Source organism: Blennius ocellaris, assembly GCF_963422515.1.
Source record: "Blennius ocellaris genome assembly, chromosome: 15".
Lineage (NCBI taxonomy): Eukaryota > Metazoa > Chordata > Actinopteri > Blenniiformes > Blenniidae > Blennius > Blennius ocellaris.
Window position 1 is genome coordinate 12,402,136 of NC_137664.1, and position 25,680 is coordinate 12,427,815.

A 25,680-nucleotide genomic window follows, 5' to 3' on the forward strand; every position below is an offset into this window, starting at 1 on the left:
ATATTTTCATCATGACTTCCGCTCAAGAATAAAAGAGAAAAAACATGGTTAGGGAAAGAACAAGAAACAAAAATTAGATCAAATATCACGTGCAGATATTTGCAGAATGACAGCACAAGTGACAAATGACAAGTTAGTGAATCTTCCAGACAAATTAAGCCAGCCTTTAAAAATGTCTCAATAAAAACAATCCTTTAAATTTGAAGCAGAAGAATGAAACTGCAGTTGCAGGTGTGAAAAGAACACAATGAGATATTCAGCCTCTCCTGAGCTTCACACTGATGTGATGGTGCACAGCGCCCACTTGTGGTCGTCTTGTGTAACTGTAAAATAAACCAACACAATGACAGCACCACAGGGATTACAGAAAAGCAATAATATTTTTATTCAAATGATTAACAAGATACAGTATGTATAGAATAATTAGTTTTTAGGTCGCTGTTTCTCACAGAGGACCTTTCATGCTATGACGATACGGCGGTATGCATTTCAGTATGTTGGCATGCATTTAGGGGAAAAGAGCCCCCAAAGCTCTCGATAAAAACGACGACACGACAGCATGAAAAACCATTCGTGAACATTAAAGGTTTAATCACTCAGCCTGCCTTGTGTAGCCACAAAGAGCAGGCGCATTGAAACAAACTACAAGATTAAATATTGTATGTATAAAAATGTTTTATCTTACAGGGTTTGTTTTTTTTTCTTTCTTGTGGCGTACTCTGTCACCCTGCATTCACACTCAACACGGCCCTTTAGTTAATGCTCACAAAAGTCCCTTTATGTCAGAAATGGAGATTTAAGAGGCAATATTTTACAGAACATGAATGAATTATTTGCCGTCATCACTTTGGAATTGCACTTCAAATGCTCAATTTTTTTTGTTTTGTTTTATATCTGTGGAAATCTTAAATCGACATGTGTCTGTGTGTTCATGACTCAAAAGCCAGAGTTTATTGGCTGATATACACTTTTTGCCACCAACATTCAAGACAATAAAAATTATTTTAAAAGCACAATTCCCATACTTAGGTACACTTAGCTCACATGGGCGATGATGTTTATAACTTAATGTGGGGTAAACATGTTAGCCATGTTATCTTGTAAACGCTCCCAACTGGGAAAATGGGACCGTTCCAGCTGGTTCCCAGCTCTGTGAACACGCCGCGTGTGTTTGAGTGAAAGAATCGTGTCGATGAGCCACACACAACAAACAGTCTGCATCCAGCCACTGAGTGTGCACGCTGTACATGACAATCTGACAGGGCGTACTGTTGCACCATTAAGATACATCATGTGCATAGTACTAGTCGTAAAAACAGACATACCGTAGATACAGTTCAAAGTGACATGCAAATAGTAAGTAGAAAATAATTCCAGTCCCTTTTATCACACATTCAACACACAAGTGCTGAAGTAATTAGTGCGTGGAAGCATTTGAAGTTGGAATCAATCTTCCGTCAATATTTGAGGTTGACAAGGAAAAAATGTTAAGTGACTATCTATTTATACTGATGCTAACATCTTTGGGGGGGAAAACAAACTGAAATGAAGGGAACCAAAGCGGGTAGAGAAAAGTAGTTCAGAAGAAGAAAGATTTGTAGAGTGGCCTGCACCTCCAGCCGAAGACGACAACACGTTTTAACTTCTACGGATATGGCATGCATAGATTTGTACAAAACGTCTGCATCTGCACTGTGCTGCCATCATGTTAACCTTAAACCAGCTCTAATACTTCAATCACTAGATTTCTTTTTTTCTATACAAAATCATAGATCTCTTTTTGGTGTCCTGAAATGTGCACTTTTGAAATAACATTAGGAATTCTTACAAAACAAAACAAACAAAACAAGGAAAAAAAAAACATGATTAATTTAAACATGAGGTTCAGGTTCAATTTGCACACAGACTTTGAGAAGTGAAATAAATACATGACACGGGTTTAGAAAAAAACAAAACAAAACAGTTTATAAGCCCTGTTGTCTAAACCAGTTTCCAAAACAGGAACACGAATGTCCCTAGTGGTAGATTGGAGTATTGAAGGGAGTCGGAGGGATTCTTCTTTTTCAATAATTACATAAAAATGACTAATTATGCATCCTTCATCATATTACATTGGGAAAACTCTGGATGTAAAACAAATAAGCTTAATTTTACAAGATGAATTGGCAAAAAGATTTCATGGAAGAAACAAACTCACTTCAGTGCATTGTGACATTACAACATACTGTACTGACAGGTGCACCTCCAGAAAACAAAAAGGTAATCATTGTTTTTTGGGTTTTTTTTAATCAATTAATTTTACAGTCACATTAACAGAAACATTTCAAAAATTTATAAAATAAATAATTGTAATAATCACAGGCTACGTTGAAATAAAAAAAAGAAAAAACATCTGATATTAAAAATGAAATTATTTTTTTTAGTTCAATAACTTCCAAGCTAAAATTCTAAGAAATGAAACAAAAAGGTCTAAAAAGTTTGACTTTTGTGATAAATGTTAAAACATTTATCCTTTTTAATCAAATAACATGTTTTTTGGAGTTGCACCTGTACAATTCAGTATTGAACTCTATTATTTCCTTCAATATTATCTATTTCCCAACTGCTGTTTTGTGCTCATTAGATGATACTGAGCTGGAAAATAACACAAAAAGGGAAACCGACTATAATAAGTATGAGAACCACTGGTCTAAACAATACAATTTGAACAATAAGTAAAAAAATGTTACCTTAACCTTAACCAGTAACTTTGCACTGATACATTCAGTTTGTTTCTAAACGATTTAGTTTAATTAGTTAGCTCCATGAAGTTAAAACACCTAAAATCATATTTTTCAACCTAAGAAGAATTACTAGAATTGTTAAATCTGCTCAAGAAGAAAATCTGGATTTTTTTTTTTTTTTTTTAACTGTCATGTTTTTGCAGTGAAGATGAAGGTGACTGTTCACAAAGCACTATGTCAACTGATTTAAAGCTTTCTATTGATTGAAATATGTGTGAGACCAAAACAAAAAAGGGTTAAACAAGGATGTCTATAAGAGTGGGAATGTTTCTTTTCGAAATAGCTTATATAGTGCTTGCATTGGGAGAGTAAACACATGCATTCAATAAAGTAAACATTTTCCCCAACTCCCTATTTTTTCTTCTCATTTTTAGGTAAACTGTACATCTGCTTCACTCACAAATATGTTACAAAAACTGATCACCGCTGCTCCAAAGCAGAGAGAACCAGACAATCATCAAGGAACCTGCGGCGAGGGTGAAGACCACCATGACCATGTCCTGTTCCCGTGCCCTAGGGGGTGGGGGGGTAAAACTGTACAGTTGAAGCCTGAGACGAAGCATGCTGGGAATATAAATGCATGCAGGATAATAGGAGGAGGAGGAGGAGGAGGAGGAGGAGGAGGAGGAGGAGGACAGCAGGTCAGGGAAAAAGGCGGTGAAGGATCATTTGGAAGGCTCCAACATGAGAGTCAGAAATCCCACAAACTAAGCTGAGGCAGGGGAGAAAAACAGGAAATAATGGTCAAAGTGCCTTAAATATTCATCCTTCCTCCTCGTCTTTCAGGGTCCCACTCACTTGTCCACCTCCCCGGAAATGTTCGTAGGTGTGGGATGACAGTATAAAAACTGTGAGTAAAGGGTTGTTGGTTTTTTTTTTGTTTTTTTGTTGGTTTTTTTGCAGGCAAATACTAGCGTGCATATTTAAACCTCCGCATCACGAAAGAGCCTCGTCTTCTCCCACGTAGGGCAGGTCCATACTTCTCATACCGTCACCACTCTCCTGTTTCCTAAGTAACAGAGCACAGACACCACGTTAGCTACAGCGGTGCGGCGGGCCTCCCGTCAATCCCACGCCACCGAGCCCAGAAACAAGTCAGCCACTTCTTGAGGATACAGAAACAAGCATTTATCGGTTGCATAATGCAAGGCGGTGCACGCTGATTCATTCACCTCTGAAGCACATAGAGTGTGCAAAGAGACACTCGAGGAGAAGAAGAGAAGGGAGAAACAGGTGGTCAGAAATGACAACGATGGAAAGACATTGGAAGACGTTACGTTGAAAGGTTATTTCTTTTAAAAGAAAAGGTGGCATTCGTTTACTGGCATTGTCCTTGCAATGACGGAGCAGAAAGCTTCATGCAGGGGATGAGGAACAGTTTTTCCAAGAGACACGGATGCTCTTGTATGGATATTTTGGTTTTGACTCTTATCACCGAGTAAAAGTTTCACGTGTAATTAAAATATCATTTATAAGTGGCAAGTGTGGTGTTACTGTATGTCAAGTATTAGCTGCAGCTAAAACCAAATCGTATAATTTTTGGTAGTGTTTCTTCCCCGTTCCTGTACAAGAGATTTCAGTGAAATGACATTCTTTTAATAGAATATTCTATTCTATAACACATCGACATTGAGGACAAACCATCCCCCACTAGCTAGTGCCATGATAAAGACATCACAAGTGTTAGTCACCTCACCTGTCAGTGGTCATGATGTTATGGCCGATCTGTGCAAGTTATCAGAGGATTTCTTTTTTTTTTCTACACCGCATGACACATGCTCCTGCAAAAAGCACCCTCAGCATGTAGCACTGCTGGTCTTACAAACAGAGGAGAAGAGCACAACATTCCCGCACATGGCTTGCTCAAACACCCCTCCACTAGCATAGGGGTATTTGACTGTCGCAGCCATATTGGGATGTACAGCTGCTTATGTCATGCCAGGGGTCTTAAAGGACTCTCTCTGCAACTTAAACGGTACCACAGCAGGCAAGAGTTGTCCTAATGTTTATTTACCTTTTTTGGTTACAATGAATGGAGCAGTATCTCACATTGCCTGCTCTGCCTTTCCTACAGAGCAGGAGAGGGGAGGGAAAGATGATAAAGGTCTTACCAAAAGTCTCCCCACACCCACACACACATACACACACACACACACACACACACACACACACACACTACTTGAGAAACACATAAACTGATGAAGGCAAAATAACAGGAAACCACAACAGCTCTTGAGGACGGTGTGGCAATGACAGCATGCTGCTTTAAATATTTTCGCGCAAGGTTTTTATTTTTTTCTTTTGTTTTTTTTATGGGGGATGAAACTGAGCCTGAGGCACAATCTGCTTTGTGTTTGTCAACTTACGTGAGCATTTGCCCCGAAGCGCACAAGTTGCTGCGCTCTTCTTTCCGGCCCCAGTCGAAGGGATTCCCGAAGGAGCGTTTCCTCAACATGGTTCTCACCAGGATCTGGAAGAAGAAAATGAACCACTGAAGCACACAAATCCAAAAAACTGATCAGAAAGAGAAAAGAAAACTTTGTTTTAGACCATTTAAACTAATCAAACTTCAGTTTAAATCCTGAATAATGATCCATGTGTCTTAATCCCTTAATCTACTCTGTGAGCGCCATAGTACGAGTGCATCTCACAACATTTGAATAAAAAAAGATCTATATTTGAATGATAATTTCAAAGTGTTTTTGAGTTGAGCCCAAATTGTGATATTTTTCACAGCATCCTTTGTTAGAATAAATGTACTCACTGCATGCTGAAGGATCTAAAAATGCTATTATAAACAACTAAAGGTGCTCGTAATACAAAGGCAAGAATGATTTGCAGTTCAATTGCTCCTGTCGTTTGAGTGAAGCTGAAAAACAAATAAAGTAGAACCGTTTGTGATCTTCCACTGAATGCCACGAGAAGAAAAAAAAAACAAACAAATTCGGCTTGGTTGTGACTCAGGGGCTTGTTAAGTGTTTTCTGAGCGGCACAAACAAGTGGAGACGCTCACCACTGTCGCCAGGCTCGGGATGTGTTTGACAGAGTTCTCCACTTCCTCCTCGGTCACTTCAATCAGCATACAACAGTTGTCATCCTCGGGGGGAAGCGGCTCAGCGCCGTGTCTCGTTACCCATGGGTGCACCTGAGCACAAGCCCCAGCAAAACAAAGACGTTTGGAACGTATTTCATCCCCAGTTTGTGTGGCAGACTCAGCCTCGGCGTCTCTAAAGGGCCACTGTGACAAATTTAATAAGACGAATGCAACATGTCTGACAATTTCTTCGGCTTTTATGTACCACCTTTCAGTTCAAGATACAACAGAAAGTGCTTTGCTGTCAAGGACAGACGACTGCTAACAATGACAAATATGCACCAACAAAGCAAACACCAGCATAAATTAAGGTTAGTACAGTGCAGGTGAATCAGTTAAAACCTAATCTGGATTCTAAAAAGTTCCAAAAGCATTCAATTGTAAATCAAACTCTCTACTGCACATGAAACACAGGGAAGGATCAAAGTCAGAGGTTTCCAATCCTTCACACATCTAAAATATTTAGTTGTCTTGGAGGAGGACGACATTAAAAAAAGCTGTGGAACTTTGAATCTAAATGATCTGACGGGACCAGAGAGGAAGAAAATCTCGGCTGTGAATGAAATCAAGGTCATTCAAAGGTTCACAATCCAGCAGCAGAAAGTTAAAACCAACTCTGAAATGTAAAAACCTGTTCATCAGTGAACCTGGATTAATCAGATCTCTCACCTTAATCTGCGGGATTGATATTCTCGTCTCTGGGTTCTTGTCCAGCATTTTTAACAGCAAATCTTTGAGATCATCAGATATGTCGGCACTGTGGTTACAGAAAAATAAATCAATGCAACATAATTAAAGAAAAGGTGACAAGTGTGCGTATTCAACCAAATGAAGGCCGTAAGAAAGCGAGAGGAGAGGAAGAGCTTACTGTTCTGGTAACACCACCGGTTGTGTTTTGATTTTTTGATGCAGACTCAGAATGCGCTCATCCATAAATGGACACTGTGAACACAAGACATTATTTCATCTCCAGCACGCGGATTGACATCTACAGGAAAGTCGACAACTATTAACGGCGTCCGTCATTGCACCCACTCACCGCTCCGAAGACGAAGCAGTAAAGCGTCACTCCCATCGCCCAGACATCCAAGGCCTAAGCCAAAAATGACCCAACAGGAATTCAACATTAACAAATCAAACATGTCCACAGGGTTAAGAAATACAGGGCCGTATAGAAACTGAAATGAATACGAGCGTAGGTTAGCATATACTTGAATGCTATTTAACCAAAATCGAGCCTCACCTTTCCAGAGAAGTTCTTCCTGGTCTCAGAGAGTGTTTCAGGGGCGAGGAAGGCAGGGGTTCCCACTGTGCTGGTCAGTAACGCATCGGCCCCCTCGAACTGGTTACTCACTCCAAAGTCTGCTATCTTGATGTGGCCATCTTCTCCCACCAACAGGTTCGAGGGTTTCACATCTCTGTGGATGATCCTCTGGTAATGCACTGACAAAATCATGGTTTCTGTATTAAAACGTCATTCCGGCAATGACGTAAAGATGCATTTATGTTATTTCAAATAGGTGAAAACAAGTGGTGGTATTTTCACAGCTACTTCTTGTAAAGAAATCAGTACTCGGTCAAACAAGATAAAAAATTCTACTGGCTTAAGAGTCTTGAAGTATTTGTGGTAGTGAACAGGTGGTAGAATAAATCCTTTATCAATTAGTACCATCAACAGAAAGTGATACGCCCCGAGTTTCTGCACAAGATGTGAAATTACAAGGAAAAAAAACAAAACAAAAAACAAGTGTGTCGTGTGCACTCTTCTTGGTAATGATCACTGAGAAGGAGAAAAAAAATAAATGGTCCTGACTATTTTTGTGTCCCTGGTGCAGAGCCCTCCCTCCCCTTTCCTCAGAACTAGTCTCCTTGACGACACTTAGTGCAGAACCTGTTCTCCTGAAGCTGAAATGCATTAAGCGCAACGGAGACGATGTGAAATGATCCTTGTGGGTGGCTGGAGTCAAGAACAGAACAGATGAAGGACTTGTTTAAATGACAGGGAAGGAATTACAGGATGAGGGGAGATCTTGATCATACAGTAAGAGCTTTTTTTTTTTTTCTATTACCTCGGTCATGTAATTGTAATTTTGACATTCAAAGTTGTTGAGGATTTACTTGCATCTCTGCAGGAGTTTTACTGAATTGTTAGGCATATCAGACCACTCAGGGCCTGATTTACTAAAGCTCGGATTGTGGCGCCACCTTGAACAAAGGCAGTCAGTCCATGTCCGGGCAAACACGGACAGACAGTCACATTCACACCTGTTTAGATGCATCAATTTACCTTCTTTTATTTTTTTTGGGAAAAAAACTAAAAATGCTTGGCGAAAACTAGCGAACACACACACAAGGGAACATATGCAAATTAATACGGCACTAAAATTGGGGTTAATCACACAAACAGATATGCTTTTGATTTGAAATTAGTAGTATTGAGTTTTTTCATTGTAATTGCCCCTTTTTGTTTTATGTGAATGTTATATGATGAACTTATGACATGGTGCATATGTGTATAGTTTTTGCCATGAGATGGTTCCTCCTTTTGCCAAAGTTGTTTTTTGTTGTCCTAAATCTGTTCCTAAAAAAAATAAACCAAATAAAAAAATTAAGTAAAAGAAATGTTTAAAGCTTGAACAAATACCTGAGGACTCGCAACGTTTGACAATAATATTGTTGGAAGAAGGTTAGCAGACTTACAGCAATACATTCTGAATTTCTTCTAAAATCAGGGTGTCATCTGACAGAAAGAGGAAGGACACACTGATTCTGGACTACAAATTCCCTGTAGTGTTGTTCTGGTATTCTCTGTCAAAAAGTTGAAAATGTATTGAATAAAATGACGTAAGCATGTCTGAACACATCGGTATCAAAGCAGTGGTGAAGAGTCAAAACAGGTTTTGTGCGACTCACAATACTCAATTCCCCTGAGTAGATCCTGGAAGTAAAAGCGTGCCTGGTCCTCGCTGAAAGGTTTATCTGTCGGCACCTCCATCACGGCCCTGAATACGCACCGGGCCGCAGGAGCAGGTACACATGCAAACAAGCGCACACGCAATTAGCAATCACGACTAATGAGGCTGAGCTCATTCCAGTGTCACAATCACAATTACCATAAAAGAGGCTTAGCTTACCCTTGTTTCACCAGCTCAAACACTGTGACAGAAACACACAAGAGGTTAGTGAGCAAAGCTTTTTCTTTTTCTTTTTTTTCATTTTTCAGGACACAAACTAAAATAAACAACATCATTCTAAGTTTAAATGACCTTATTTTCTGCCTCATGTACCACTCTGAGGCTGTGTGACGTGTGAGTGTGACTGTGAGTGTGCGTTTGTATGTGTTGTTCTGAAGGCTGAGTGTCTGGCCACAACATACCCATGTACAGATGGTCCTCACTGGGGTCATCCAAAACCTGGCACAGAATCACAAGGGAATGGAAATGAGTGTAAAAACGTGCACGCACGCACGCACACACGCTCAATAGATCATTTTAGCATGCAGCAGAGTGAAATACACTTTTAGTCAAAATCAATAACGAAACCAAATACTGTTTTCAAGGTCAGGAGCCAAAATACGAGCGCATGAAGTGTGTGAAAAAGTCTCAGTATAACAGAATTCAGCTGTATTTGTTTTAAATCCCTATGCTTCTCGTCACTCCGGGCCAGAAAAGATATGTTTACACATTTTCACAACGCCGATGTATTTTAAGCATTTATACATCCTTCCTTCTGCCACATTCAACACATGAAGCACAATCAAAAGACATAACTAACAGTTATGAAATACTACACTAGTGTGGCACTAAAGCATCATTTTCCAATACGTCGATTGCCATCGAACAGTAGTTTGCGTGGCATTGGATGACTAGCTTAAAGAGCAGGCAGTCTATAAGCTTTCCTTCTTTACCATCCAAGTCCCAACATAATCTTTGAAAGGGTAAACAGTGAGGAAACGTGGCAGCAGTGTTTCTGGTCCACTGGTTTCCATAGTAACTGTTGAACCGCCTCCCAAACGCCCGAGTATTTCTGCTGATTACAACAGATGTTTAAAAAATTGGTGAAAATAAGCATGCTTTAGTAGTCAAAGATGACGTTGTGTTTGTAGCTTACAAGATCATCTGGAAGTTAACTGTTGATGGTTTGTGTCTTTTATATGAGTGGCTGTGTCACGTGTAAAAAAAAGCTCAAGAGACACACTCGAAACAAGAACCTAGCGAGTAGCTGAACACTCTGTAAATCTATTTTTTTTTGGGGTCTATGTTCGATAAGACAATGACCTGCTGTACTCGTGTTTTTCATTTTAAATGAATACGAGTACAAAAAAGAATATTTAATTGCACAACCTTCTGCTGAGGTCTGAAAACCACAAATTATCTGGACACCCTAACAAATTAAGTTGGTATTAAGCAACAACCTGTATAGAGTTTTAATCTTTTTATTCCTATCGTGTCATGTAAAATTGTATGTTTTTCTTGTTGTTTTTGTAAATCGGTAGCCATCTTTCTAATGTGAAAATGTAGCCTTCTGGTAGTGAGAAGCATTAGCATTGTCATTAGCATTATCAGAAGCATTAACTCGTTGCACACTTTTCACAATATTACATTTAAAATAAATGTCTGAATATCACAATATTGATCAGAGGTTAAAAAGACTCACCTCTACTAGTTTGACTACATTAGGGTGGTCCAGCTTTTTAAGGATGGCGATTTCTTGGTAGACCCGCTCCAGTGGCCCTTTAGGCTGAGGTGGGCCCTCGGGAACTGCTCTGGCTCCACGAGGAGGAGGCCTCCCTGGTTGAGGAGACACGAATCATGTTTCAGGAAATGGGTGAGGAACATGCAGTGTTCAGGCACCACTCAAACATTACAGACTTTGCCCTCTCCACTATGTAAACTGACAGACTTACGTGGGAAACCTGCCTGTCTCATCAGTCTCCGCTTGGACAACACCTTCATTGCCTACAGGACAGAGAGGAAATTGGAAATGTATTTGGAGAAGGTGAAAATAACAGAAGAGTGGATGAGAAATGTAAAAAAAAAAGAAGAAGAAGAAGAAAAAAGACCAAAAAAATATAGTGATGCAGTCCTTATTTGACAGTACTCCCACTCACAGAAAAACTGATGACTATTTTTGTATCTATATGTTCCTCTCTTATCCTGAACATCTTTTTCGTGTCCTAGTCACACAGTTGGATGGAGTAGTAATAGAAGATGGATAAAATGGAAGGCATTGGCTGTTCCATTAGCCCGGCATGATGTGACTGTAAACCAAAAAAAAAATGCAGTACAACTCACTAATTTATTTATGTCATCTACAAATGTCAACTTTTCCCCTTGTGAAGAAATTAGGTTGTTATGAAAATAGTCTTAGAGAAGGTTTGAATACAAACATACAAGAAATATTGTTAAAAGCTTAAGGAGAAGGTTTTTAATCCAAATTGCTTCTTTTGTGAGCTTGCAGGTGTTGAATAGTACATTTTTCATATATTTTCTGACGAAAACCTTTTGCCCAGAGATATTGAAAATTGTTATTTCAAAGAAAAATGCTTATCAAATCAGATCACCCATTTTTAGCTATGATAGAATTGAATGAAGGCATGAGAAGTGTAATTGTTTGGATATCAACTTGATTCTTGACAGTTTACTGTTACTGTTAATTTAGGCAAAATGCTCTACATTGCTGTGGCCCTGATCAACTACTTCATGTATAAAAGAAAAGCCCGAATTATTATTGGAAAAACAAAAAGGTTGAAGGCAAACTACAAATACCAGGATAGGCTTTATTTATACACTGCAAAAGTGTGGAATGCAATTTGTTTGAGAGGCGTCTGATTATTAATTTCCAACAACTACAACACCTGAGCAGCACAGAGTGAGTGATGGTACAATCATTTTATATCATATATTACATCTTCCTCTGTAGAAACTCACTCCTCTCTTAATAGCCTCTCTGGTCTCGGTTATTATGGCAATGGCATAATCACTAAATGCGACATGTGGGCTTTGTCACTTGGGATGAACATTAAAATAATCCCCATGTCATTGTCAGTCACTATCATGCAGCTTAATGAGAACTGCAGCAATAATCACAAGCCGAAAACCGAAAAGCCTCCGCTGATGTGAGCTCAATTATCAGGAGACATTTTCACATGTGCGGTTTTCACGTAGAATCGCATCTGCAGATGTGACAAAGTGTTTGATCATTTGTGAGATTCGCTTGAGGAGCGCCTCAATCAGACCCGAGAAAGTGTCACCGGTTCAAAGGAACTCGCATCTGCATGTAAGGAACTCACGTAGTATGTGTTGTCATCCTCGTTGTAAGCCAGCTTGACAACGCCGTAGGAGCCCTGGTCAAAAGAGAATAACAGCCAAAATTGAGGATGAGCAGCTTTCAGTTTTTCATGTGACAAATAAATTAAAAAAAATTAAAAATCACACAATATGAGATGCAAACCTAATCCAAATGCTTGTATATACAAACGAACACCAACAAATACACAAGTGTGTACGCTCAATGGAGGTGAGTGGGCTGGCGGTGTACACTGAAAGTGCACCAGCTGTTCAAAGTGAGAACAGAGAAATTCAAATCATCTCTCCATCTCACGCTTTTATTTTTTTTCCTATTGCAGGCTAATTAAGGAAACTGGATCTGGCTTGTGTTATCAAGCTCCCTCTGCCCACACACAGGAAATTCAGGATAAAAAGTGAAAAATTAGTAGCCTCTGCAGATAAATTCACACTCAAATAACAAACGGGGAGAGCGGGTAGGAAGAGTTCCTGCTGGGGGAGCAGATTGCACAATTGGTGAGAGAGGACAAACAGCTCATCCAACAGTCCCAGATATTAACTGATAGCAGGAGCCGGTCCAACAATCCTTAAAAGACTTGTCTCGTCTGAGTTCTTCAATGCAACACATGAACAAGTCTACCTACATGCAGAAAAACAGACGTGCACTGTGCCTTACATGGCCCACAATCCAAAACACACACCAAATGACTCAAGCACACTTGTATCCACTAAGCCTTTCACAACCCTTAGAGAGCGCTATTTATACCAGGCTCTCATCCATCTTCCAACTCTCCCATGGCCTGGTGGTTTACACAGAGTTCGGGAAATGAGGACAGTCGAGAGAGAGAGAGCGAGGATATCAGAGACGGTTACTGCCAGCCCTTGATGGTGTGCACTACATGACAGGCATGCGGTAGGCGGAAGGGAAACGAAAATGGAAGAGATGGCGAAGGGGAGCAATCAGCGAGTTCTCCCTGATGGGTACCTTTCCAATCTCGTCTTTCAGCTTGTACTGGTTGAGCTGAACACAATCCTTGAAGATAGAAAGTGAGGAGAGACAGGAAAGCAGAGAGAGAGAGAGAGAGGGAAAAAAAATCACATCAGCAGTTACATACCCCAGATACTTTTATTGAAAAGCTTTTCCTGAGACATTGCAAAGCGATCAGCATTGAATCTATTTTACATTTTTTTTTTCCTTCATGCCAATATTTCTGCACATCCCTGTTCCACAATGAGTCTTTCAAAGTGCATCACCTTTTTTGTGTTCTTGTCGGGCACGTCGGGGGGACTTTTGTCGTGACGCATCCAGGTGTGTGGTTAATCAGAACAACCGATCAAAAGTAAGCGCAGATAAATCCAAAACAAAGACTTGCACTTCATCTACATTTTGGCAGTAATCCCATCTGGTAATCTTTCTGTTTGCATGAGATCCTCGTGGCCGGATGCTTTTGGATCATATTTGATAATCTTTTTGTCATGATCCGTGTTTTGGGTTCAGCTTTATATATTTTTTTTTCCTGCTTAGATTCTGTTATTCTTTCATTGTGTCTCTTTTGTGTCATGTTTTATATGGTAGTATTGTGTGTTTGTATTATGTAATGAAATATACCGTATTGATCCAAATAGTAGATGGCTTTCTGTGCTGGAAATAGCTCTGAAATAGTGGGATTGTCGTATTATTCCCCAGAAGCAAGACGAGCATATTGGACGTGGTCAAATGTCAGATGCACACAGTAAACTTAATGAATATGAGGGGGGAGATGGCAAGCCGTTGGGGGGGCTTGAGGTTGTTGTTAACAAGCTGTTCAGCAGTTTAAAAAAAAAAGATGCTGTATCTTAAACGCTTTGGACGGCAGCAACCAGACCGTGAGTGCAACTATAGCTGGAACAACACCGAGGCAGGAGCTCTGTGTGAGGAATGAACTGAGGACACTTGAGACAGTCGACTTTATATAAGACTGAATGGAACCAGGGAGCATGTGGGCAACGGTTTAATTCCATGTGGTTTTTTTTATTGTAAAGATAAGCAAATAAACCACGTCTTTGTAAAAACAACATAGTTTTGATCTGAAAAACCTTTTTCTAAATATGATCCTTTAAAAGGGGATTGGTTGTCTTATGATCAAGGTCATCTTACATTAGAACTAACCAATAAAGTATGTTTTGTATGTTTGTATTTGTCATTTCTCTTCAGTTTCACATGAAAATACTTTTGCTTTTGTCATGTCCGAGCCTTTACTTTATTTGGTTCCTGTGCTTATCAGTTCAAACAAGGTCTGCCTTATAAAGTGCAGAAGGAATTACATATTTTTGAAAACCCAATAAGAGTTTAGCGTAATTCTTGTTCCTTTTGAAGCCACACTCGGAGTTGAACAAAGGATTGTAATACTTAGTCTTTGTTCAAATTGTATGAGCAAAAAGCAAATATTAAGATACAAATTTACCTCAGACGACTTCTAACAGTTAATTTCATTCAGTATAGTAGCTTCTTCAAACTAAGCCTCGGCTCTCAGCATGATAACAATGATCCACTTCTATTAAAATCAAGGTGGTCACAGTGGATCATGAGATCCAGATGTTTGATTTACTCGATTTTTATTCACTCGTTCAGCATTGGGGGTTTGAATCAGCAAACGTCTGGTTACAAGCTTGTTCCTCTAACCTCTAGACTACCAATGGTGCATCTTTTATTGTGAAAATACTTAGCTGAAATAATATCAGCTCAGACATCTACAAAAAGGTTTGAGGGGACATTGGTGCGAGTATAAATCATATGAATGGCTGCTTTTTGTTGTTTAAGCATTACAATTAGAGTATTTCATATTTTTTTCACATTGAATGAAGTCTTATTGCCTGATTATCTTTTTATCTTCTAGTGTATTTAAGTTGTGTGTTTCTGGTCCACTTCGCCATTTCATGTTGTAAAAGGTCTTGTTGTCTTCTGTTGTTTGTACATTGTGTTTTTTAAATGCTGTTCTCTTACTAATTTCAGTATGGTCCTGCTTGAATCCCACTAAGCAGCTCTATCAGTATAAATCTGTATTGGCTCCTAATTTTGTATCAACGTTTTATGTGCTATTCATTTTATCTGCCAATGTGACATTTTCATAAGAAAAAAAGTAGGATAATTTACTGGTGCTTTTAATTATCTATCTATCTATCTATCTATCTATCTATCTATCTATCTATCTATCTATCTATCTATCTATCTATCTATCTATCTATCTATCTCTACAGAGACTGTAAAACCTTACCTCTACATCCACAAAGGTTGGTCTGTACCAGTGTGCTGCTGCTTTCAAGACAAATGCAAAAGCAGCCCTGCTTACTTTCCAACAATGGTGATTTTATAGCACACAAACATGTGTTCAGTAGAAACACCTCTCATAGTGTGCCTGCACGTCAGCTTGCTCATTCATGTGTAAAGCTTCACGCACTACACACTCCTGAGGGAACTACACGGGTCCTGATAGTGCAGAGATGCTAAATTATGTAATCACAATTATTACTCCAGTGGCTGTAATCTCATATCCCCGATTTCTTGCAATTTTGGGTTGTCATCAATTTAGGGCAAACGCAACTCCCTTAGCGTTACTGGGGGTTGTTATTGTTGCTTGTGGACGCAAACATCAAGCCATGAATACAGCAGAGAGTAATCAGTTTGTTAAGGGCAGAACACTTTAGATTGAAAAGATGATGAGATGAATCACAATCATACCTGGAGGTCTGTGATGGAGACACTGTGGGACTCCACAGTGGGCCGGCGGGGCAGGCGTGGAGAGGAGTGAGGCGACGTGATGGGGGAGTAAGGTAACGATGGGTAAATGTAGCGTCCGTTGAGCCCAGGGGAGCTGCAGGGTGCCGTCTGCGAGCGTTCCTGCAAAGACAGCTTCCTGTCCGACAGGTTCAATCTGCCCCTTTGCTCCTGGCCTCCGGGCAGCAGAGCCTCGGATCGACCGACCGTGTGGGACAGCAGGTCGCAGGACGGAGTCCGGAAAGGTGCGGCCACAGAGGAAGTCGGCTCGGGTGTCTCAGAGCTGTCCATCTCTTCTACCTGACATTGGACACATTGAGATCTTTCTTCAAATCGATTGTCTTTATGTAAAATAGGATGTCAGTAGTAAATTTCTAAGCCAAATTTTGGGATTTAAAATTTAATGCAGCAAAATCTTTATTCAAATCTGCCATTATATTTCAGTGATTACATTTGAACAAAACAACAATCTAATGCAATTAATTACTTTTTGAAGGAGATAAATTATCCTTATTTCTTGTGGCAGTCTTGTCTTGACTCCAGTCGTCCTGCTTTATTTCGTTTATTGATCGTTCAAAGAAAGAAAATACCCAAACAGAATGTACCTTTAAGCCTGTTTTGCACACTTCATTCATTAGCGAGCCGAATATCCAATTAGACTGCATATCTTGTGGAGGTGGTGTTCGCAGGGTATGTTTCATCTCACCTCTTCCTCGCCAGCCTCTCCAGGCGGTCTGCTGGGCTCGTATTCCGTGACCACGATGAGGGACTCCATGGGGTCCGGCGAAGGCGTTTCCGAGTGAGCGCTCAAAGGTGGAGCGGGGCAGCTGCACAGCAGGTCAGGCAGGGGTTGTGGGGGCTGCACTGGAGGCGCATGGCTACCGCAGGATGCCGGGGGTTCAGCAGGTGGCCAGGGGGAGACGTGACAAGGAAACATGGTGCCTCTTCGCAAAGACTGACAACCACTGCTCCATCAGATGGGAGCCTCCCGGGGAAACTTGTGTCTAAGGAAAAGTGGAAATAAAGAGATGAAGAAATAATCCTGTTTACTGATCTATACATATATGTTTATTCTTGATCTTTACTGTTCTCCTATGTCTCTCGAAAAAATACCCGTACCTTAAACCTCATGTATTCCTTTTCTCATGTACATTTGTCCATTGACGACAACCATCAGTAGTCATCTCACACCAAAGCACCCAAGCATAGACCTTTTTTCCCCACTTTCCCTCCTCTCGGTGCAATATGTTTCTTAATGTCTGCCTTGCGTTTGCAGTCTTGACACTGATATTGACAAGGTTTCTCAAGCAGCCTCAACAACAATGTCAACCTGCATTGATGCATTTATTATGCTTAGATAGTTTAAGGTTGCATAATGTATAAATCAATTCTCCAGCTGAGGACTCAAATTCTTATAATGCTTTCAAATGTATGGATGGATGAATGGATGGTAAGTTTGGATCTCTGAAGCATCCATTACTTTGACTAATTAAAAGAATACAGAAGGTAAGTGACTTTTTAGCAAAGAATACTTAACAGCTTGTGCCAAATGATGTTAAAATACCCCAGAGGTTTAATTACCCACACGGCTGGAGCTGCACGAGCCAAGCTGTGGGTGTAATAAAAAGGTGTGGGAAAAACAATTAGAGACGCCATTCAGTTCTGAAACATACCAAGTTACAGCTCTTTCCATGTGAAACAATCGTGAAGCATGGACTTTTCCCACACATTCTGTAAAGTGCTAATTAATAAATGCAAACACATCTAGTATCGCATATATCGTCTTTAAGAGGACAGATTGGATGCATCTATAAAAGCCACAGTTCAGTCTGCTTTTGATGTCAGTTATACAACATCCTTAATTGCTATCTGCAGCAGAAGAAAACCATTTTTTGGGGTCACTTCACGAGGAACATTTCCATTTTTAAGTCCACTCAACTTATTATCTGCCTATTATCTGTGAGTGGCAGAGAGGAGATGGCCATAAAGACCGATTCTTGATTTCTGACAGGATTGTGGCTCTGTCAGTCTGTGCGAGCTGACAGACGGACAAAGGGAAGCCATAAGTGTAAACAACTTCAGAGAAGAGACACCCACTCCAGGTAGCTTCTCTACCTCCACTGTCAACCCAAATATAGTGATGTGAACTAACCAAAGGGAAGGAATCGCAATATATTCATAGTGAGTTGCATTGAGAATAACAGTTTCATCTGTAAAACACACATCTTTGGGGTAAACACAACAGTGACAATTAAAAAGAGCAAAATCACTTTAAATGATTGCGCCTGTTTTATTTACAATACAACAAATTCAGTGAAAATGCTTATCTCTACCAGAGAACACATATTCTCCTTCCCAAGGTTGATGTAACATCTAACAAAACGTGCTATTCTGGAAACCAGACACTATTCTGGCACTATTCTGACACCTATCCAGCTGACATAAAATCAAGTTCAGCTTTAAACACATGTCAGTAGTGCTACGCGCGAGAGGAAAGGTATGGATGAAAACTCACAGCTATGGAATGCTTCTTATATCCAGAAAGGAGAACCTACAACCAAGTTGCTTTGATTCCACATCGATGGTGAAAAGAACCGCGAACTTACTTCACACAACAACTGACAATGCTTTGAACATACTGTTGTTTTTTTTAACCTTCTGTTCACATTGGATTTGGAAGAATTACAGAGAGAAATCTTTCAACTGTACTTTGTATTTTTTTTTTTTTTAAATCTGTGGTGCTTCATTGTTAAAGTAAATAATATTCTGGTGAGCAGGATTTCCATGAAGCTCAGGATGGTTAATATTTCTGTATAAAAGCCATTATGTGAAATTGTGACAGATGTTTTCTCTGGAAAGACAAACTAATGCTGACCATCAGAAACATGAAGTTAAGAGCGTTCGGTATGACATCAGGAATTACATCTGTACAATTAAAATAAGTCTTGCTAATAATACCCTCTCAAACTAAAGGTTTCTATGCCAGCATCACTGCACCATGCCATTCTAAGTTTAATTAGAAATAAATAAAGAAACATCTTTGGAGATTTTCCCTTTTTGTCGCTTATGCTTGCTCATGTGGATTTGCTGGGTTTCTCTCTGTTAACAGCACCAGGAAATAACTTGTATGTGGTGCTGTATAAATTAAGTAGTACTGAATTGATTGACTCAACACTTTTGGACATATTATCGTCAGTTTAAATTGATTGTTCATTCTTATATTGTAGCCTCCACTCTGTGGACAACAATACCATAAAAATAACCTAAGCGCTCCCTGAAGCCCTGAACATCCCTGGTCCCATGTGATCGCAGCAGCACGCTGAAGAACAAGGGGTGAGATTTGAGTCCCCGTGAAACACCAACAGATGCTGCCGCGCTCCAGATGCCGGACTGCGCCTCTTATCATAACAAAAGTCATGTGACTTGACCTTCACTATCTCGGCAAAAAAAGGGAGGGGGAGGAGAGGACTTATCAGAGCCTGTGGGGGGTCTGAGCCATGTACAGCATTAACGACAACACAGACATGGTCCAAAAGACATACCAGTACAAAACCAGGCCATCTGGAGCAAGAAGAGGATCCCCGGCTTCATTAAAAGATCAACGGGGCCTCGCTGTCAGCGTTCTGCGGAGCCGTGCAAGGGATAAGCTCCGGTAAATGGAGGGATGAATGTCCTCGATCAACTTTCCTGCCGGGCTATCACACAATCATGACTGACTCTCCCAGAGAAAGAATCAGAAACCTGTAACTGGCAGTCCAGATTTTCAACTCAGAAATTGTGACGCTGTCTTGTGCTGGAAAGGTCTTCAGAGCTGTTTGTCCATTACAGACTCTGCATTAAGAGGATTATTTCCTAAAATGGGGAAGATAGTGCAGCACAACTTTCCCAAAACCAACATGATTTTGATGTAGATCAACATCTTACATTTTGAGATGATTTCCATAACTGCAACAATATGATCATGGTAATAATATAATAATATTCATGTATCATCTTCAGAGTAATTCTACTAAAGGCTCTGCAAGTGTATGAATGTACTGTGTGTTATTAAATCCAAGATAGTAAATTCTTACAGATCAACAATTTTCTCTCACACACACACACACACACACACACACACACACACACACACACACACACACACACACACACACACACACACACACACACACACACACAAGCTTAAACCACATCAGAGTCCCCAAACTCTTACAATGTGCTTTGTCTAACATCAAGTACTAGTTTTCTGTTTGACTGCCACATTTAATTTCCATATTTTTCTACTTATGAGACTATTGTTCACATCTGTTAGGATTTAAAGAGAAGATTAACTATTTTTTTTGTGTGTAAAATCTGGCATATAGTCCAGGTTTTCCTTGACTCTAAAATGTTGTTGTATCCTCTAGAGCCCTCAACCTATAAAGAGACAATCCGAGTAAAGTTAGGTCTCCAATGGTAAATGTCATGAGATCAAAAGTGAAAAAGGGAAGTGGTGTATTCCCCATTAAGGTATACCATCATGTCAGCCCACAGTACTGTTTCTGATGTATAATAAAATCAGACACATGATAATCTACCCCATTTTTATTGGATTAATATTAAAACAAACCATTTAAACGTGTGGGAATAATTAAGTACCAACATAAAGCAGAAAGCTGACAGCAGCATCAACGTTACATAATATTTATTCCGTGTCGCTTCACCATGAGAAGTATTAGAAGCATCAGACCATAAATAAAGACAGTTTTTGCAAATGTAATAAGACATAAACAAGCGACATTTTAAGGGGCTTTTTTTGCAGGGATTTACATTTAGATGATCCGCTGCTGGGTTTGTTTAGCTTCCCCCACAGTGATGCTAACTTCACTGACAGCTGTAGGCGGCAGCCGCCATGCGCCTTTTGTTATTCACGCTGTCACTCGGTCACAACGGTGGGAACATGTGTTCACCGAGGTCCCACGCAGCGACAAGCCCTCAGCCTCCGTCCCGCAGCCGAGCTAAACGTTAGCAGCATCTGTCCACATCCAGATGTTGCTGCAGGAGTCAGGGATGCTAGCCGCGACCTCGGCACGAAGACGCACAGACAACCGAACCAAACACGCCCTTTCATTCCGGTCAAACGGTGCCTTACCGTGTCACTTCGTCCGGCGGGTGAAACCAGCGGGCTGCCGTGGGTGGGAGAGGATCCGCTGCCCCTCCGACAGCTAGCTAGCTGCGAGCCCCACGGAGAACCGAGCGGAGTGACAGGCAGCGGGTCCCGTGGACCAATCCTGCCGAGCCGCGGAGTCTCGTGCTCCACGCCGAGGAAGTGTGAATAGCTCACGAACAGTCCTCACTTACTTCCACCCGACGTGTTTCGCCCGCAGACGCCGCCTTCTGTTTCCCACCCTCCCTTTTTCTCCGTTTCTCACGACTTCAATAGAAAACACTCGAGGGTTGTGTTGTTGGGGGGGTGCGCATATCAACACTGCGTGACTTGGCTCACCCTAGTGGTGGTGACGAGAACTGCAACCTATAATCACCAAATCAGGCTTGAGGACAATAAATTAAGATTCCAGAAGTACAAAATAGTAATTAAAAATGCCCTCAAATCCAGCTACTAATCTATTTGGTTCCCGGCATTTACCGTGTCTGACCAAGTTATTTGTCTCACTGCAGCTTTCTGCAGGAAAATTTTCAGCACTTGTATAAAACAAGTCTGTTCTCATGACAACAGCTCCTCTTACTTTTAGATTGTGTAGTTTATTATTGCTTCAGGCTTTTCAGTTGAATGTGTTACTACCTGGCTATCGACTTCCCTTGCATGGATTCTATAAGATGAGTGCGATCTGTTCAATTAGTCATTGGCCTAAATGTTCACTTTCCTGTCTTGCAATTTTATTGGGATCAAATCAATTACTTATATTGTACAATTATTACAGTAAAAACTTGTTTTAAATCTTTTTGTTTATAAAAACATTTTACACAAAAAGCAGCATCTTTGCCTAACTCGTTTGTTTGCCCTCTGATGGACTGGTAATCTGTCCAGTGTACTCAGTCTATGTCTATTGCAAACTGGGATTCATAACCATTGAAAAGTGACCCCCCTGTTGGATAAAGCAGCATAGAAATTCATGTAGATTAAGGGTTGGTGGGTGTCTTACAATTACTTCAAAAAACTAAAACTATTTGAAAGTTATTGAAAAATTCTTTAAAAACATGCACAAGTGTGCAGCAACATGATCTGGAAACTAATCAATCAGACCTCAAGTTGATAGAAGCAGAAATATGTGCATTTTTGAAACCATAAAGACGCATTCAACCTTTGCCACCTTGTTTTTAAATCATAGACTAGTTATTGATGCAGAATGACGGGGACAAGCAAGACGCTGAGAACTAAGATGATAAAGATGGCAGAAAGGAAATTAAATTAATCCCAAATTTACAAAAGCGGAACACAATTTTCCAAAGTGAAATGTTTATTTCGATTAAAAAAAAGCTAAATCAAAGCACGAATCTGCAAATCGCAAGAATGAAAAGCATATCCAAGTAATCCAATCCAGAGAAGACAAAACTTAAAAAGAGAAACAATATACAATGCAACACCGTCAACGCAGATGGAGCAATTATCGCCTCTTCTGGAAGATGTTGCCTCTTCCCATTCCACCACGACCCCGTCCTCTTGCAGCCACTGCAAGAAAAACATAGAAAAAAAACATTTTAGGGAAATTTTGACTCCCGAGGAAACATCTCGCTGATGAGTAGAATTTGTCCTGGAGGAATCTCGACTGGTTCACTCATTTTATCAATAGATTAAAAAAAAAAAAAAAAGCTGTCATGTTAGTTTGCATGTTTTTGGCTGAAAAGTAAGAAAAGCTGAACACTGCTTCTGTTTTTACTTATGATACAGCTCATAACTAATCCAATGGCTCTCTCCTAAGACCCCGCAATAATGAATAAAGAACAATGTTTTCCTACAAATCGCCAATGGTTTAACTGCAATTGTACAAAAGCGAGTCCCATAAGTCAAATTATGAAGTATCAGAAGTTTATAAACAAAAAAACATGCGATTCACAAAACGCCAGTGACCTTTGCGAATACCTGTCCCAAAAGCTCCGCTCTCACCTTGTGCTTTAAGTATAGCTGCCTTGCCCCTTCCTGCACCAGATCCCTGGTTCTTGTTCTTCATACTCTTTAACATCGGTGCATTCTTTAACATATCAGGGAGGATCAGGAAGCGGATCTTGCTGCCACGGATGTAAACTTGCTCCAACTGTGCAACCCGGCCATCACGGTAAGTCACGGTGATATTGGACATCTGCAGGCAAAGATCGAATTATTTTTCAAAAAGCAGATATGTAATTGATGCAGGTCATTAAACAGAGGCAGTATCTTGTTCAAAGCATGTTACCTTATAAAGTATTTATGCCTTTGTAAAACACCACCTATATACTTACATACTGCACCCAAATCAGAGAAGCATGTCTTATGAGGTAGAAATGCTGAGTCAAAATTTGGTCCTCTGATAATTAGGATTACAAATGATTAACATTGCTTTGGAAATTTACCCAAGAGCTGCAAAATCAAAATGGACGAGATAGCATGCCTGTTCATTAACTCAAGAATGACTAGTAGTGTTTGTTAACTGGGTACATTTTTACAGTAGTTTTGGTTGAGGGCTACTTATGTAAATGAAATATGCATTAAAAAAGGACTATTTGCCACGTGGAGCACTTTGATAGAAACACTCACTGATTCCCGATTCTAGAAAATGTTTTGTTAAAAGATTATTGCACATAAATTCAGGTTGAAATAAACTAGGACGGTATGTCTATAACAAACAAACCAGGACACTTTTGTGTTTGTTTATCATGAGCGAACCTGGCAGTTCATGTTGTCTTCAGCTTCGATGAGTTTTCCTCTGTAGACCTCTCCAGTGTTGGTCTCACAGGTCACTATGTGTCCTTCTGCTTCATGCAGGACCTTGATTGGCACACCGATGGACATTTTCAACCGCTTTCCTGAAATAATGAACAAAATATGTAATCAACTACAATTCGAACCTCAATGGTTGCGAGTGGACATTTTAGAGATCTGAGGGAGGGAAAAGGCATCCGTGTTAACTGCGGAGAAAATTTCACAAAAAAAAGACATGTTACGTATTCTGACGCGTGTACCTGCGTAAAAAAGAGAAACCTCACAATTGGTTTACCTTTAGTTGAAATACTCGTTCATTTAAATGCTTCAGAAGAGATTTAGCAAACCAGGCTAACTTAGCCACATTAGCATTCTTAGCAAATATAGAAAGGCTTCACATAATTATTGACCTTTGTTTAGCGTTAGCGCTGCAGTCCTTACCATAAATTAGATTAAAGGGGATTGTAGACTTAAGTTAACTATGAGAGTAGTTACTAAAGTAGAAACTTTCGAGTCCGGCTAGCAGTGCAGACCCACGTTAGCTCCGAAATGAATGAACTGCAACAATAGACACGCAAACATCCACACCATTACCAAAGCCACGTTTTTATAACATGGTGGACAACAGCTCACAATTCTTACCTCGACTTTCTTAAGAATTTCTTTCTTTAGTAGTGGTTCTTGTGTGGATCGGCAACGTGCGTTTAACGCTTCAGACTAGCTTTTTGAGCCTTTTTTCCGCCTATCCACAATGCAACACGGCTTCAGCGAAACACTTCCTGTGACCTCGGAGGTGCATCATGGGATATGTAGTTTCAACAAATGGATGATCGACGCCGGGTTTCCTCTGACTCCGTGTGACACACGCACACACGCACACACACACACGCACACACACACGCACACACACATTAACGCTTTACTTCATTCATTCATTAATTCATTTATTTATTTGGATGGGTTGATGGGACAGTGCATATTAAAAACAATATCATGAATTTTCACCATGTTGATGGAAAAAAATGTGATTTAGCACAAGGCTTATTTCCATCTGTTGTCCAACACATGTTGTCCAACACACACACACACACACACATATATATATATATATATATATATATATATATATATATATATATATATATATATATATATATATATATATATATATAAAAAAAACAGAAAAATAATTACTGGTATATCTCTGGTATATGGTATATCTCAACCCGCGAACTGCTGTGAGACCAGGTTGTAGAGAAACATACCCATGTATGTTTACACCTGGAGACAAGAGTCTCAGATTACTAACCCATCCTCGTAAAAAAAATGCTTAATGCACGTCCTTCCCTCAAGGAGAAGGCTTTTAAATGAGGAAAGAGAAAGCATTACAGGATAATAAAAGACACCATCAAATGAAACATCATTTGATTTCCATTGCATTAGCCTCATTGACTGGCGTCAACAGCCAGGCCAGTCTGATAACACCTCATGCTGCAGTCTGTGGCCGCGTGTATGCCCTTGACATGTGCAAGTGTATTTTTTATGCTGTTTATATGTGTAAGCTGGACTCCGGAAGTCACAACATTATTGCCATGTTATTCGAGTAGCTCAAACAAGCTCTTTGTTTTGGATGGTTGGAAACAGATGCAGATCGCTGTATTTTGGTTCATGAGTCACGCTGTTGATGGACTAGAAACAGACACATGTTACCAGGCACTTATCAAACCACTCATCAAGCTACCTATATCAAGTATTCTGCAGCCATCCGGCACTTTAAGAAATAAAATTTTAATGGGTCTTTCCACAGGACGCTTACCGTCATTGTCCTCGAAGTTGTTACACGTTTTGATAATTGACAATGGTTT

General features: G+C 40.0%; 2 protein-coding genes across 4 annotated transcripts; both read right to left on the reverse strand.

Annotated features, from left to right (window-relative positions):
• Positions 1-421: 421 nt before the first annotated feature.
• Positions 422-21,295, reverse strand: camkk2 (calcium/calmodulin-dependent protein kinase kinase 2). 3 transcript variants are annotated; one of them, XR_013936945.1, is made up of 18 exons: positions 21,050-21,295; positions 16,625-16,922; positions 15,883-16,218; positions 13,150-13,197; positions 12,170-12,223; positions 10,784-10,835; positions 10,534-10,667; positions 9,254-9,290; positions 9,012-9,033; positions 8,791-8,879; positions 7,121-7,320; positions 6,917-6,970; positions 6,746-6,819; positions 6,547-6,634; positions 5,797-5,928; positions 5,150-5,253; positions 4,480-4,851; positions 422-3,792 (listed from the first exon to the last, which is right to left on the reverse strand). XR_013936945.1 is itself a non-coding variant. In XM_080510117.1 (18 exons), exons 2-18 carry the CDS (start codon positions 16,853-16,855, stop codon positions 3,720-3,722), a joined length of 1,782 nt encoding a protein of 593 aa, XP_080366243.1. In that variant the 5' UTR covers positions 16,856-16,922; positions 21,050-21,295; the 3' UTR covers positions 422-3,719. The 3 variants fall into 3 exon arrangements, 2 of the variants coding, with proteins under 2 accessions (XP_080366243.1, XP_080366244.1); XM_080510117.1 differs by having other exon boundaries at positions 4,798-4,851; XM_080510118.1 differs by lacking the exon at positions 4,480-4,851.
• Positions 21,296-22,355: 1,060 nt separating this feature from the next.
• Positions 22,356-24,558, reverse strand: snrpd3l (small nuclear ribonucleoprotein D3 polypeptide, like). The gene is made up of 4 exons (XM_080509760.1): positions 24,458-24,558; positions 23,780-23,919; positions 23,024-23,216; positions 22,356-22,588 (listed from the first exon to the last, which is right to left on the reverse strand). Exons 2-4 carry the CDS (start codon positions 23,903-23,905, stop codon positions 22,524-22,526), a joined length of 384 nt encoding a protein of 127 aa, XP_080365886.1. The 5' UTR covers positions 23,906-23,919; positions 24,458-24,558; the 3' UTR covers positions 22,356-22,523.
• Positions 24,559-25,680: the final 1,122 nt, after the last annotated feature.